This window comes from Rattus norvegicus, chromosome 1 (genome assembly GCF_036323735.1).
Source record: "Rattus norvegicus strain BN/NHsdMcwi chromosome 1, GRCr8, whole genome shotgun sequence".
Classification (NCBI taxonomy): Eukaryota; Metazoa; Chordata; class Mammalia; order Rodentia; family Muridae; genus Rattus; species Rattus norvegicus.
Genome location: NC_086019.1, coordinates 66987514 through 67002394, shown reverse-complemented (window position 1 = coordinate 67002394; position 14881 = coordinate 66987514). Strand labels below are relative to the sequence as shown.

The following is a 14881-nucleotide window of genomic DNA, read 5'->3' as shown; positions in this document are numbered from 1 at the left end:
AATTAAAATACAGAGATAGATGGAGAGAGTGGGGGATAGGAGAGTAGGAGGTGTATTTTCTTAGCTTAGATGTATAGCAGTGTCACTAGCTGATTCTGTTGGCCAGATGGTTTGAGAGAAGGGCAAGTGCTGTCTCTGGCCTAGGACTTCTGATTTCCTTGGAGCTGCATCAGTGCTTGAGATGTGTGGACTTTTCGGTCAGTTCGTAGGCCCTGCTTGCCTTGCTTTGACTTCCGACTGTGTCTGTTTTGTATTCACCGGTTTCTGCTCTTTTTTTATTTCCTCGTCTCATTACTAAGGTTTGATTTACTAGGCTTTTTTTTTTTTTTTTTTAGCTCCTTAGAATGAAAAGTTTTGTTACTAGTTTTGAACATTTTTCTAGGTATTAAAAAAAAAACTAGGAATTTTATGTTTTATTATTTGCTTTAAATGTTTTCTAAATTCCTTGTGGTTTCTTTGACAAGTAATTGTATGGAATTTTATTTCTCTAAATATCTAGAAATTTGCTGCTTGAATTTTTAATTGTTTGTTTCCATTATAGAACAAAGTCTATAAAAGATTGTTTCCTGGTTTAGGGCCAGTGATTTAGCTTAGTGATAGAGCCCGTGCTTAGCATTTATGAAGTTCTGTGTTCAATCCCTAACACCACCACCACCGCCACTATTACCCCGGGCAATAATACTATCAAGTATATAGCTTTCTGGAATTTATTGATACTTACATTTATTCCATCTTACTAAGTGGTTCATGTGTATTCTGCATTTGTCTGCCTCAAAGTTCTGTAGATGTCAGTTCAGTAGAATTAGCTAATAGCACCGTCAGTACCTTCTGTGACCTTGTCTTCTCGCCCTATGAATATGAAGGTAAAAGAAATAGATTCTTCAGCCACGATGATTGATAGCCCTTTTGCTTTTCGAATTTCATTTTCCTGATGGATTTAGAAACTGGGTAATTAAGTATACACATAACTAAGAAGGGTGTGTAACAATATTGGATTTTCAAATTATAAAATTTCTATGCAGTTAACTTGTCTGTGTCTTTAAATTTAAAATATGCCTTACAAACAGCATTTAATGTTTAAAATTAGCTTAATTGTATATGAGGTTGAGGTTACGATTTTATCATATTTTCATTTACCTTTTACTTTTGTTTTTTATTGCATTTTTTTTCTTATTTCTCTTACATTGTATCTTTTAGGTCAATGAACTTTTTTTTAGTATCTTATTTTTCTTTCTTTAGTATTTTTTGAATTTTGTTTTATATAGTTTTAGTATTTTATATTTTTGGCTAACTATACATCTCTGTTTTTTTTATGTTGTGTGGCTAATAAGATTCATTTTTAACTTACTGAAATCTATGTACACAGTGCACTAACTTCACTTTTTACATTTAACCCTTTTTGTTTCCTGCTGCTTCTCTCTTGAAGTAACCCATTTGCCCTCCTTTAATTCTCCTTATTTAACTTCTTCCGTATTTCATATTTCTGCCGTCACTCCACTTCTTTCCCAACATCCCTCCTGTAGCTTTTTTATTTAAAATTTTCAAATATCTACAATGTTATTTCTTACTTTAAACATATTCTTTTAAGGAAATTATGGACAAAGAACATATTTTTATTTTTAACACTTATATATCATTTCTGATGTTATTTCTCCCTTCCTAGATATCTAATATATCTGATACCATTTTTATTCATTCTAAGGAGTCTGCTCTAAAAAGACTTTTTATAGTGTATAATTGCTTGAGATGAATTTTGTCAACTTTGATCTATGTTGAAAGTGTTTACACACTATCCTTGTTTCTGAAGGATGTTGTTACTGGGGATGGGATGCAAAGTTGATATCATGGTTTTACTGTTTGCCTTAAAAATGCTGTACTATTTTCTGGCCAACTATTGAAGTTACTATTGTTTTCTCTTAAAGATATTGTAGTATTTTGAGGCTCCTTTAAAGTGTTGTGCTTCTCTTTGCTTTAGGAGTTTGGCTATGAATTGTCTAGTATGATATTTTCTGAATTTATTCTTCTTGTGGATAATCTTAACACTTTTGAATTATTATTACTATGATTAAATAGGGAATTTTAGCTACTCAACTATTTCTGTCTCATTTTCACATGTGTCTTCTGGGCTCTTGTTAACTTATTATAGTATTTAATATTAATCCACAAATACCTGATGGAGTATTCATTTTTCTTCAACATTGTATCCCTTTGTTCCTTAAATTGGTAATTTTTAGTGGCCTGTTAAGATCATGTGGCTTTTTTTCCGGCTATTTCTAGCTGCTGTTAAGTCTTACTCATTGATTTTCTTTTTCATTTTAATTCTTGGACATTTCAGTGCTACAGTTACCCAGTGGCCCATTTTGACCATCTCTAATCTCAATCTCTCAATCTCTCTTTCTCTCTTTCTCTTTCTCTCTCTCTCTCTCTCTCTCTCTCTCTCTCTCTCTCTCTCTCTCTCATATGTGTGTGTGTGTTAGGCAAAGCAGGTGTGTGTACATATGGGCATGTATAGAGGCCAGAGGAAGATGCTGTATGTCCCCTGTTGCTTCCTGCCTTGTTCCTTTCAGATAGGATCTTTCACTGAACCTGATGCCCACATTTTTTGCTAGGCTGGCAGGGTTCAGCCTGTCTTCTCTGCCTAGTGCTAGGGTTATGGGAATGCGGGATCACACCCGTCTGTTTTATTTGAGTGCTGACGATTTAAACCCAGGTCTTTATGTTTTTGCAGCAAGTGTTCTTACCCATTGAGCCATTTCCCCAGCCTTTGGTCCCTTTTATATAGTTGCAATTTTTCTGGTAAAATTCTGTCTGTTCACATAGTACTCTGTTTTACTTTTTAAAGCCTCTTTCCTTTATTTTTTGAGACATATTTACAGTAGCTGCCCTAAATGTTAACTGTAGCAATTGACTTTTGATTTCTTACAGGCCACATTTTCTTGTGTAATTGAATGACCAGTGATTTTCTAGTTACATTTGGACAATACTGTAGAAATATTATAGAGTTGGTTTTTTTTCCCATGGAGTGTTGGTATTTTAAAGGAAGCTTAATTACTGATCAGCTGGTTATAGGCTTAGTTTTATCTGGGGCGATTCTCAGGTCTTGCTAGCTTAGCAAGACTCATTTCAAATTATTTTTCTCCTGTGGCTTTCCATAGGGCTTACACAGTAGATCTTACTTGAGAATGTGACTTCTGCTCACGAGTGTTTCAAATTGATGCCAAGGATATTACTGAGTTCTTGCTGGGGCTAGGTTGTACTGCTGGCACTTCCCTGTATTGCTTGACCTCTGTTTCCTTTCAGGGATATTGTTTCCTTTCTATTATGAGCCTGTGCTGATATGTGCTGCATTTGACAAAGGACTCTCAGGAAATTCTGTACAAGTTTTTCTCTCTTGCTACAATCTTTGTATTCCAGTCCTGTTCTCCTTGAACTCTAGCTTGTCATTCTACTATTAGAAAATTGTCCCACGGCAGAAAACTAGAGTTATTTGGGGCTCATTACTATGTAGAATAAAGGTCACAGAGTCTTGTCATTTAGAGAAAGAATTACCCAAGAAAGGAAAATGCAGAAGTAGACTTTATTAGCTATTCTGTGGTACAACTGCAGTGGACAAGATAGCAAAAAGAAACTGTCTAGAGGCACTTTAAAGGACTGCTTTGTATGGAAGTGGGGTTTCTGGTGGGCAGTCAAGCGGGGTTTCAACGTCACAGTGTTCTGAAACACCTGCAGTAGGGGCTTACAGTAGTTATCAACACTGGCCTGGAGACAAGGATGGTCTTGTCCTGAGTCAGAAGTGGATCTGCATAACTACCTGTCCTAAGTTTATGTCCATACTCACCTATTTTTAGGTATAGGCTAGGGTCACATCTTTGATTCGTCTGTTGTCTAATATGTGAAAATATTTGCATCATTTGTGCAAATGATTAGTAGATTATAATGTATAATTTTGTACTAAACTAAGCTAAAACTGCTTAATATCAACAACAGTTTTCTCTGACTTGAACAGCACTTTTAATGTGTTGAAATGAAACTTTAACAATAGGAGTACATCCATCCAGACAGACACAGACACAGACACAGACACAGACACAGACACACACACACACACACACACACACACACACACACACACACACACACACACACATCTTCTTTTCCACCCATTCTTCCTCATTTTTTCCTTCTTTCTATAAGGCCTTGCTGTGTTTCTTATGCTAACTTTCTATTCCTGGGGGGGTGGGAGGGGAAATCTTCCTACCTCAGCCTGAGAAATAGCAGTACCAATAGATGTATGCCAGCCACAGCTATTCATCTTGGAAAATTCAATCTTGATTCCCCCATGGCAGAATTATTTCTCCATGATCTTTTTGCTTTATTTCTGCAGCCATATACTCTCTTTTCCACAAAAGAAACACCTTGGGTTAAAAGAATATGTATGGAGTTTCCAACTGGAGATAGTCTAGACTATAGTATGTAAATTCTTTTCCATGTTTACAGCATTTGGTTTTCTACCAGCAGATCATGTGGGGGTGGCCTCAGAAGCAGAACGATGGTTATTCATTATGATAGCTTCATTGAAATATAACAAGCCTTGTATCTGCCCAAGAAAATTGGTTTCAGTTACGCTTTTGGGGGGATTTTATCATGTTAATTTAAAAATACATACTATTTAATTTTCTCAGAAAATGAGATGGCCATTTAAAGGGATTATATTTGTGGAAAGTTGGCTTCTTTTAATGCAAGTCTCTTGCTGTGTTACTTGTCATGGTTTGCACCTTTGTTAATCACTCTCTTGCTAGCACCACCACCATGCTCCCCCTCCTCCATTGGGGTCCTCATGCTCAGTCTGATGGTTGGCTACAAGTATCCTCATCTGTATCAGTAAGGCTCTTGTAGAGCCTCTCAGGAAACATCCATATCAGGCTCCTGTCAGCAAGGACTTCTTGGCATCAGTAATAGTGACTGGGTTTGGTGGCTGCATATGGGATGGATCCCCAGGTGAGGCAGTCTCTGCATGGCCTTTCCTTAGTCTCTGCTCCACTCTTTGTCTCTGTATTTCCTCCCATGAGTATTTTGTTCCCCCTTCTAAGAAGGAGTGAAGCATCCACATTTTGGTCTTCCTTCTTCTTGAACTTTATATGGTCTGTGAATTGTTTCTTGGATATTCTGAGCTTTTGGGCTAATATCCACTATCAGCGAGTACATACCACATGTGTTCTTTTGTGACTGGATTACCTTATTCAGGATGATATTTTCTAGTTCTACCCATTTGTCTACAAAATTCATTAAGTCATACTCTTTAATAGCTGAGTAGTACTCCATTGTGTAGATGGACCACATTTTCTGTATCCATTCTTCTTTTGAGCAACATCTGGATTGTTTCCAGCTTCTGGCTATTATAAATAAGGCTGCTATGAACATAGTAGAACATGTGTCTTTGTTATATGTTGCGGCATCTTTTGGGTATATGCCCAGGAGAGGTATAGTTGGGTCCTCAGGTAGTGGAATATCCAATTTTCTGAGGAAACTCCAGACTGATTTCCAAAGTGGTTGTACCAGTTTTCAATCCTTCCAACAATGGAAGAGTGTTCCTCTTTTACCACATTCTAGCCAGATGTAGAGATGCTGTAGCCTGAGTTTTTGATCTTAGCCATTCTGACTTGTGTGAGGTGGAATCTCAGGGTTATTTTGATTTGCATTTCCCTGATGACTAAGGGTATTGAACATTTCTTTAGGTGCTTCTCAGCCATTCGACATTCCTCAGCTGAGAATTCTTTGTTTAGTCTGTATCCCATTTTTAATAGGGTTATTTGATTCTCTGGTGTCTAACTTCTTAAGTTCTTTGTATATATTGGATATTAGTCCTCTATCAGTTGTAGGATTGGTAGAGATCTTTTCCCAATCTGTTAGCTGCCATTTTGTCCTATTGACAGTGTACTTTTGGCCGAGTAATACTCCAGTGTGTAAGAATGAAGTGAATATTATTTCATTCTTCTGTAGAGGAACTTATTACTAGTTTCTGGCTATTATGAATAAGCCTAAAATGAACATGTTTGACCAAGTGTTTTGTGATAGGATGAGGTGTCCTTTAGATATGTGCTGGGATGTATAAAGAAAAAACAAAAACCAAACAAACAAATAAACAACTGAACAAGCCAGGAAAATGGAACTAGTGAGCAGCTCTCTTCTATTGCTCTCTGCACTGACTTCTCTCCGTGTGGAGTGTGACCTCAGAGTTATGAGCTAAACACCCCCCTTCTGAAGTTCCTTTGAATGTGGTGTCTTATTATAGTGATAGAAATTCTAAGACAATACTCAGACTCAAACAGTTCTGATGGATCTTAGTTGGTGAATGGGAATGCTCTAATATTAAGCTCTAATATTATCCCAATGAGAGACTTTTACTGAATAAACCATGCTGACTAGAGCTCACAGTTGTCTGCATCTAGCATAGGGTGAACAAGAGGCTAATGGAGCATGTCTCACAGGAGTTTAAATACATCAGAAAGGTTAAGAGTTTATTAAGACTTACAAACAATTTTGAATAATATTTCAATATGAGATTGCATGAATGAAATGACCCCTTTGGTGGTCTGAGTAAGAAGCGACACCCGTGGGCTGACGTATTTGAACTTTCGGTCCCCACGTGGTGGTGCTCTTTGCATGGTTATGGAACCTTTATAACACGAACCTTGCTAGAGTAAGTACGCCACTGTTGCATGCTTTGAGTTTATTCCCTCATCCACTTTCTGCCTCCTTTTCTCTCTCTCTTCCTGTTCTTGTAGGCATCAGAATTACCTGCCAAAGTAAACTCGTAAACCTCTGGATCCTAAGCCAAAGAAACAAAACAAAACAAAACAAAAAAACATTTCTTCAAATTGATTTTGTTCTTGACATCCGAGAAGTAATGAGTACAACCCCCAAATATCCATTGAAACCAACCATCACAAGGAAATGGGAACACTATTGGAAGCTTAGAAAATTAAATTCTAAAAAAACAAAAAAAAAAAAAACCCAAGATATTGTAACTATTCTCGACACACACCATTTACAGGGAATGTCCACTTGCTAAATCTACACCTATAAATGAGTAGAAGTTCTATTCAAAGAAATATTTTTATTTTTTATTTTTAATTTATTAATCTTTTTATTTGTTTACATTTCAATGTTATCCCCCTTCCCAGTCTTCCCTCTAAAAACTCCCCACCCCATCTCCCTCTCCTTTGCATCTAAGAGAATGCTCATCCACCCACCCACCCACTCCTGCCTCACCCCTCTAGCATACTCCTTCTCTGGAGGCATCAAGCCTCCATAGGACCAAGAGCCTCGGCTCCCACTGAGACCAGACAAGCTAGTCCTCTACTGCACATGTAGCAAGAGCCGCGTACCAGCCCTTGTATACTCTGGTTGGTGGTTTAGATCTGGGAGCTCTGTGGGGCCCAATTAATTGATACTTTTGTACTTGGTATGGGTTGCAATTCCCTTCAACTCCTTCAGTCCTTCTCTAACTCTTCCATTGAGTTCCCTGGGCTCAGGCCAGTGATTGGCTGTGAGTATCTGCATCTTCTGAGTCAAGTGCTGGCAGAGTCTCTAAGAGGACAGCCATACCAGGCTCCTGTCTGCAAGCTCATCTTGGCATCAACAATAAGTGTCCAGGTTTGGTATGTGCAAATGGGATGGTGGGATGGTCTCTGGATGGACTTTTCCTTCAGCTCTGCTTCATTTTTGTCCCTGCCTTTCCTTTAGACAGGGACAATTCTGGGTTAAAAATTGTGAGATGGGTGGGTGGCCCCATCCCTCCACTGGGGGCCATGCCTATCTAGTGGAGGTGGTCTCTTTGGGTTCTATCTCCCTGCTGTTGGGTGTTTTGGCTAATGTCATCCTCATTGGGTCCTGGGAGCCTCTCTCATCCCTGTTGGCTGGAACTTTCTATTGGTCCCCCAAGTTCCCTACCCTCCCACCTCCACTGGTATTTATTTCTATTCATTCTCCTGGCCCTCTGGACTTTTCTCCTATCTCTTTCCAAACCTGGTCCTGCACCTCTCCCCTTTTTTTTGCTCCCCTTCCCTTCTACTCATCTAGGGCTCTCCCTCCTCCTGCCTCCTGTGATTATTTTGTTCCTCCTTCTTAGTGGGGATTGACACATCCACACTTTTTCCCTCTTGTTAAGTTTCATATGGTCTGTGAGTTGTATCATGGGTATTCGAGCATTTGAGCTAATATCCACTTATCAGTGAGTACATACCATGTATGTTCTTTTGTGACTCAGTTACCTCAATCAGGATGATATTTTCTAGTTCTATCCATTTGTCTATGAAATTCATTAAGCCATACTTTTTAGTAGCTGAATAGTATTCCATTGTGTAGATGTACCACATTTTCTGTATCCATTCTCCTTTTGAGCGACATCTGGATTGTTTCCAGCTTCTGGCTATTATAAATAAGGCTGCTATGAACATAGTGGAGCACGTGTCCTTGTTGTATGTTGGAGCATCTTTTGGGTGTATGCCCAGGAGTGGTATAGCTGTGTCATCAGGTAGTACTATATCCAATTTTCTGAGGAACCTCTAGACTGATTTCCAGAGTGATTGTACCAGCTTGCAATCCCACCAGCAATGGAGGAGTGTTCTTTTTTCTCCACATCTTTGCTGTCCCCTGAGTTTTTTGATCTTGGCCATTCTGATTGGTGTGAGGTGGAATCTCAGGGCCGTTTTGACTTGCATTTCCTTGATGACTAAGGAAGCTGAATATTGAATGTCCTGATTTCTTTAGGTGCTTCTCAGTAGCATAATTTTTACCAATTTCAGAGTAGAGAAGTACAAATGGTTGGCCTTCTTACTACAGTTTCTTTTCTCTCTAAATCAGAAGTGCACAAAAGTAGGAATGACAGTTAACTCTTGAAAGGAGTTTTCTTCATTAATGTTCTAGTGAGTTTAGCTACATAATAACAGATGTGCCAGACTGAATGAAGAAAAAGAAAGTCATGACATTCAGGCAGAGGAACTAAGTAAAACAGGCGTGTTGGGGAGAGATTTAACCTGACTTTGTTCTCAGAGTAAAACAGTCTGCTGTGGTCTGAGCACACCTAGGAATAGTGTGATTGGTGCTTGTAGGATCCAATCATTGCTACTGACATACATGTAGGTCACTGGATAATCTCCTGAACTTTGTGACTAGAAGGGTAGGAGTCTGCTTTTGTAAGAAGATGTAATGTAATAGGGTGCTGTGGTCGTCATTCTGTACTTTGAGTAGCAGTTATCAGCTTTACTTTAATATGAGTAGTGCTTTTATTTTGTGAGTTATGAATTACCACTGTTTATTCTTTTTGGGGGAGAGGGGAAATTTTTTTAATTGGATTTTTTAAATTTACATTTCAAATGTTATCCCCTTTCCTGGTTTCCCGTCCATAAACGCCCTACCCCTTCCCACCTCCCCACCCTGACTCGGGTACAGGTTCAGCCTTGGCAGGACCCAGGGCTTCTCCTCCCATTGGTGCACAACAAGGCCATCCTATGCTACATATGCAGCTAGAGCCATGGGTCTGTCCATGTGTACTCTTTGCGTGGTGGTGTTTAGTCCCTGGGAGCTCTGGTTGGTTGGCATTGTTGTTCTTATGGGGTTGTAAAACCACTGCTTATCCTTTATGTTTTTCTGTATATTAAGTAATATCAGTTTTGTCCTACTGATGATGAAATAATATTTTTAATTTTATTACCAGATACCAAATTGTTAAAAGCTCTTACCTTCATTAAATTAACATGAGTCAAAAGATGCATTACATTAATGAGAAGATTAAAATTTGAAATAAATTGTTTTAGATCTAGGCTAAAATATACAATTAAATACCTGTACAGCTTTAAATTTAAATCAATCCATTTCTGTTTGTTTTTTCATGCCTTAAGTTTAATTTTGCCACTTTATAGAACTTTTGGGACGATTAGAAATAACTGTAAAGTGCCTTGTGAGAAGTTAAAGATGATTTCAATTTTTTAAACTCTTGAAATCCCTTAAAAAGTGTGATTTTTTAATGTAAAATATTAAATATCTTAATTTTGAGTTATTGATAGATATGTAGTATTATTTATCCTTTTGTCTCTTGAGACCTTTCTTCAGTGATTTTTGACAAGTGTGTGTGGGGTATAGCTTAGAAAGCCCCCTCTATTTCCCTACCTTAAGGTAAGCTGGCACTCATGGTATCTGTTCTGTTTTTAAAGATGGGAACTGCTGTACTTGTGAATGCTACAGGAGGGTGAAAAAGCAGGTGTTAGAACTGTAGTTGACCTGTTTTTTAAGTTTTTTGTCTGTGTTACTGTTTCTTGCTTACTAAAGTCATAGTCATTTTTTGCTTTTAGTTTACTATGGGCCAGAAACATCCTCTTGGATGTTTATTAATTTTTTTAAAAACAGCTGTGATTTCATATTACTTAATATAGTCTAACCAAGATTCTACCCAACAATAGCCCATTCTCTTGAGCTACCTTTTAAGCTTAGAGGCAGGCAGACCAGTTTGTGATTTGCCTGAGGGTGAGTGGGACACAGGAAAGAGATCCATACAGGCCTCACAACTTAGTTTTGTAGTATTTGGCCAAGAATTCTAGGCCCCAGGTGTCCAGACCCAGAAGTAAGGCCTTGAGTTTAGTCCTTTCTTTTTGGCCCCACTTACTCCTAGGGACAGACACAGTTAGACATGGCTAAAGTAGTATCTTCTAAAGTCAAGCCAGGGGCCCAGATGTATTAAGGAAAGGTAGGACTGTATTAAGGAAAGTACTATGAAATCACAGCTGTTCAAGAAAAATTAACATACTTTTATTATTAAAAGAAAACAAATTCAAATAAAATATATATCACATATCAAAATTATCCAGGCCTCAAACCTATATACATCTCAGCTTCAACAGAGGTACAGTCGCCATTCTTCTTCACCATTGGATATAATTTTATGAATTCAGTGACCACCAACAGTGAGAAATCTGTGATAGAATTAGAACTAGAAAAATAATTAGCTTTATACCCTCTGGCTAGATTTTTATTTTGTTGTTGTTGGTTTTGGTTCATGATTGTACTGTGCTTTTTAAAATATATACTTGGGTTTATAATGACTAATTCAAGAATAGCATAAAGCCTTTATTTAATTCAAATAGCATTAAAATGGAAATAAGTCTTAGTATTAAAAAAAAAAAACCTCAAGTGATTAAAAATACAGTAAATCTGGTGTTTCCAAGAAACATTGTATTATGAGCTCTCCCTACTTCTATCTTATCTTTGTGTCTTAATTTTGTAGATCGACTTCAGCTTCCAAGGAATATGATTGAAAACAGCATGTTTGAAGAAGAACCAGATGTGGTAGATTTAGCCAAAGAACCTTGTTTACATCCTCTGGAACCTGATGAAGTTGAATATGAGCCCCGAGGTTCGAGGCTTCTGGTGAGAGGTCTTGGTGAGCATGAGATGGATGAGGATGAAGAGGATTATGAGTCATCTGCCAAGCTGCTGGGCATGTCCTTCATGAACAGAAGCTCAGGCCTTCGGAACAGTGCAACAGGCTACAGGCAGAGTCCAGATGGGACTTGTTCAGTACCCTCTGCCAGGACCTTAGTAATCTGTGTTTTTGTCATTGTGGTTGCTGTCTCTGTAATCATGGTGATTTATCTACTGCCTAGATGTACCTTTACCAAAGAAGGCTGCCACAAAACAAACCAGTCAGCAGAACTCATTCAGCCGATTGCTACAAACGGGAAAGTGTTTCCATGGGCACAAATTAGGCTTCCCACTGCCATTATTCCTCAACGCTATGAACTTAGCCTACATCCAAACCTAACCTCAATGACATTCAGGGGTTCTGTGACAATTTCACTTCAGGCTCTTCAAGATACACGGGACATCATTCTCCATAGCACAGGACATAATATTTCAAGTGTGACATTTATGTCGGCGGTTTCCAGTCAAGAAAAACAAGTTGAAATTCTGGAATATCCATATCATGAACAAATCGCCGTTGTTGCCCCTGAAAGCCTTCTAACAGGACACAATTATACCTTGAAGATAGAATATTCAGCAAATATATCTAACTCTTACTATGGGTTTTATGGCATCACCTACACAGATAAAAGTAATGAGAAAAAGTATGTAAAGCTCTGATGGTTCTTGTTCTGTGCTCTTCTGCATGCGGTTAGGTCCCTCTGTCCACACCATAGATATTTTAAATTTAATTTGAATTAAGTAAAGCCACAGAGGTTTTAAATTTAGGAAATTATATACAAAGTAGAATGGTAATATGGAAGAATATACTTCTTTTGAGCTTTTCATGTTTTTTTTTTTTTTTTTTTTTGGTTCTTTTTTTCGGAGCTGGGGATTGAACCCAGGGCCTTGCGCTTCCTAGGCAAGCGCTCTACCACTGAGCTAAATCCCCAACCCCGAGCTTTTCATGTTTTATGAGATGAATATTGTTTGACATCCTTCCGTGAAGCTATACGGAGTGAGGGGAATGGACTAATCTGCTTGCAGGCAGGATTTAAGGAGGTCCTTAGTGAGTTGGAGAAAGAGAGTGAAATATGATTCGAATATCATTTTTAATGTCATTAATCTTTACTGGTTTACTTTTTAAAATGTCAGTTTGAGTGTGGAATCTCTAAAAGTGTAGGAAAGAATCCATCTCAAAAGGAGAGAGAGAAGGGGTGGGGGGAGAAACATGATATAAGAGTATTCCACAGCCGGTTTGGATCATATTTTGTTTTTTAATCTTCATAGTCAAATCATAAATGGGTTTTATGAAAGTATACATTATGGGTAGTGTTAGCTCTCTGTGGACAAAAACAATTTATATGTTAGTAGAACATTCTTACATAAGACTCTCATAATATTCTGTAGACCAGTTTAAGAATTATTAACATGACCATTGGCTAATATATATTAACATGTTATGTACAGTGTTTCGGAGATTTTTTTAAATTTTCAATTTGTTGAAAGAAAATATATTTTTAAGGGTAATTTCACTAACCGAACATAAAAACAAATTATTAGTTCTTTTCTCTCCACCCAAGAGACATTTGACTTGCTATAGAATGGGTGTTTTTCAGCCTGGTGTGGAAGTACATGTCTTTAATCCCAGCACTCAGAAGTCAGAGGCAGGCAGATCTCTATGAGTTCAAGGCCAACCTGGTCTACAAAGTGAGTTCTGGGACAGCCAGGACTGTTACACAGAGAAACCCAGTCTTGAAAAATCATAAAGGCGAAGGGGAAAGGGAGCAGTTTTTCTTTTGTCAAAAAATAGAAAAAATTATTCTTTTATCTTTCTCAGTCATCAAAATACATTTAAGTGTTAAATTAATTGTTGAGTATAAAGTTGCAGCCCTTTGCTGGGCATTAAGAATCATCAAAAGCTGCTACAATTTTCTTTTTTTATATCAAGTTTTATACTAGTAATTTGAATTTGAAACATACGGTTATATTTTAGTAGCCTCTGCTTACTACAAATGCCAGATAAACGACTGTTTTTCTTTATGTTGCTTTTTAAACAAATAGCATGCAGTCTGTATGTTTTAGTTGTTGAATTATTATCTGAAATTGAACACAAATCTGTGATTGAAATAGTGGCCTTGGAGTTTTTAGCTTTAGTTTTTGGATTGTAATCTCTGTTATCCCTAGGAAATACAGTATTAACACCCTATTTGCATTACATATTTTGTGTGTAGAATGATCCAGATAGATAGGTAGACAGATAGATAGATAGATAGATAGATAGATAGATAGATAGATAGATTATAGATAAATGATACACACACACACACACACACACACACACACACACACACACGCACGCACACACGCACACACCACTCATATTATGAAGCAGTGACTTAGAGTTCCAAGATCACTAAGGGATACACAGAGAAACCTTGTCATGAAAAACCAAATAAATAGACAAACAAGCAAACAAAAACAAAACAGTGACTTAATATTGCAAGCAAACTCTAAGAGAAGCCCCAGAGTTGTTTCCCTGAAATCTTTGGACTTAATGCTACATAATGGGGAAAATGAATACTGGGTAATAGAATCCAATGATTTTTTTTAGCATAGATGTGTATATTCTTGACATGGGCTGAGTTGAGTTATGTTAGAAAAAATGTGGATCCTTAAAACTAAGAAATAGAGTAATTAAAATAGTATCTTAAACTGAAAGTTTAGCACAAACAGACATAAGTTCATTCACCTGCCTGTTACAGTGAAGACCCCAAAATATTGTCTATCTTGAGAGTAGATACAAGTTTAGATCATTCTCACCTTCAGGATGCCTAAAAGCTACTATTCCTAAGCAATGTTATATGTTTTTAAATTTTTGCTTTATATTGCTAGAAACTTTAACGTTGGCCCTGTTATAATTAGAATAAATATTTAAACTGATAGAGTAATTAGGGCGATGCATTTCCTCTTGCTTGAGAGGCAGCTATTCTTACCACTGTACCACCGATGCTCTTGTTGCCTGGAAAATCACAATGTCTGTAAATGTCATATGCTTTAGAGAGACAATGCTTGTGGTCAGGAAGCTTTACTTACTTTCCACACTGCTACCAACATAATCTATGCCTTTTTTTATCTTTACACTTGTTTCCGCTAGTGGAGGTGCTTATGGTTGCCTTTGGTTACAGACATTTCACAGTCCTCATGGCTAGCGTTTTGATGGTCTTCATTATCTGGCCGTTGTTTTTTCTCTCAGCCCTTACTGTCCTGTCATGTTGAACTCTCTATTTTTTACAACTAAGCATAACAGTAGCCAGTATTTATTGGGAACTGAAATACTAGAAACTGCTCTGAACATGTTATGTTTCTTTAGTCTTCTACCCTGTCAAACTCATAAGAGATGTTAATGTATTCATAATAGCCA

The 14881-nt window shown here is 37.5% G+C and overlaps 1 protein-coding gene across 1 annotated transcript in view; it reads left to right on the top strand.

Moving 5' to 3' along the window:
• The window catches only part of Lnpep (leucyl and cystinyl aminopeptidase), a 95899-nt gene that overhangs the window by 25216 nt on the left and 55802 nt on the right, over positions 1 to 14881 (top strand). Inside the window, exon 2 of the mRNA NM_001113403.3 lies at positions 11282 to 12122. Coding sequence (NP_001106874.1) covers positions 11282 to 12122 — 841 coding nt within the window. The remainder of the gene's footprint in view (positions 1 to 11281; positions 12123 to 14881) is intronic.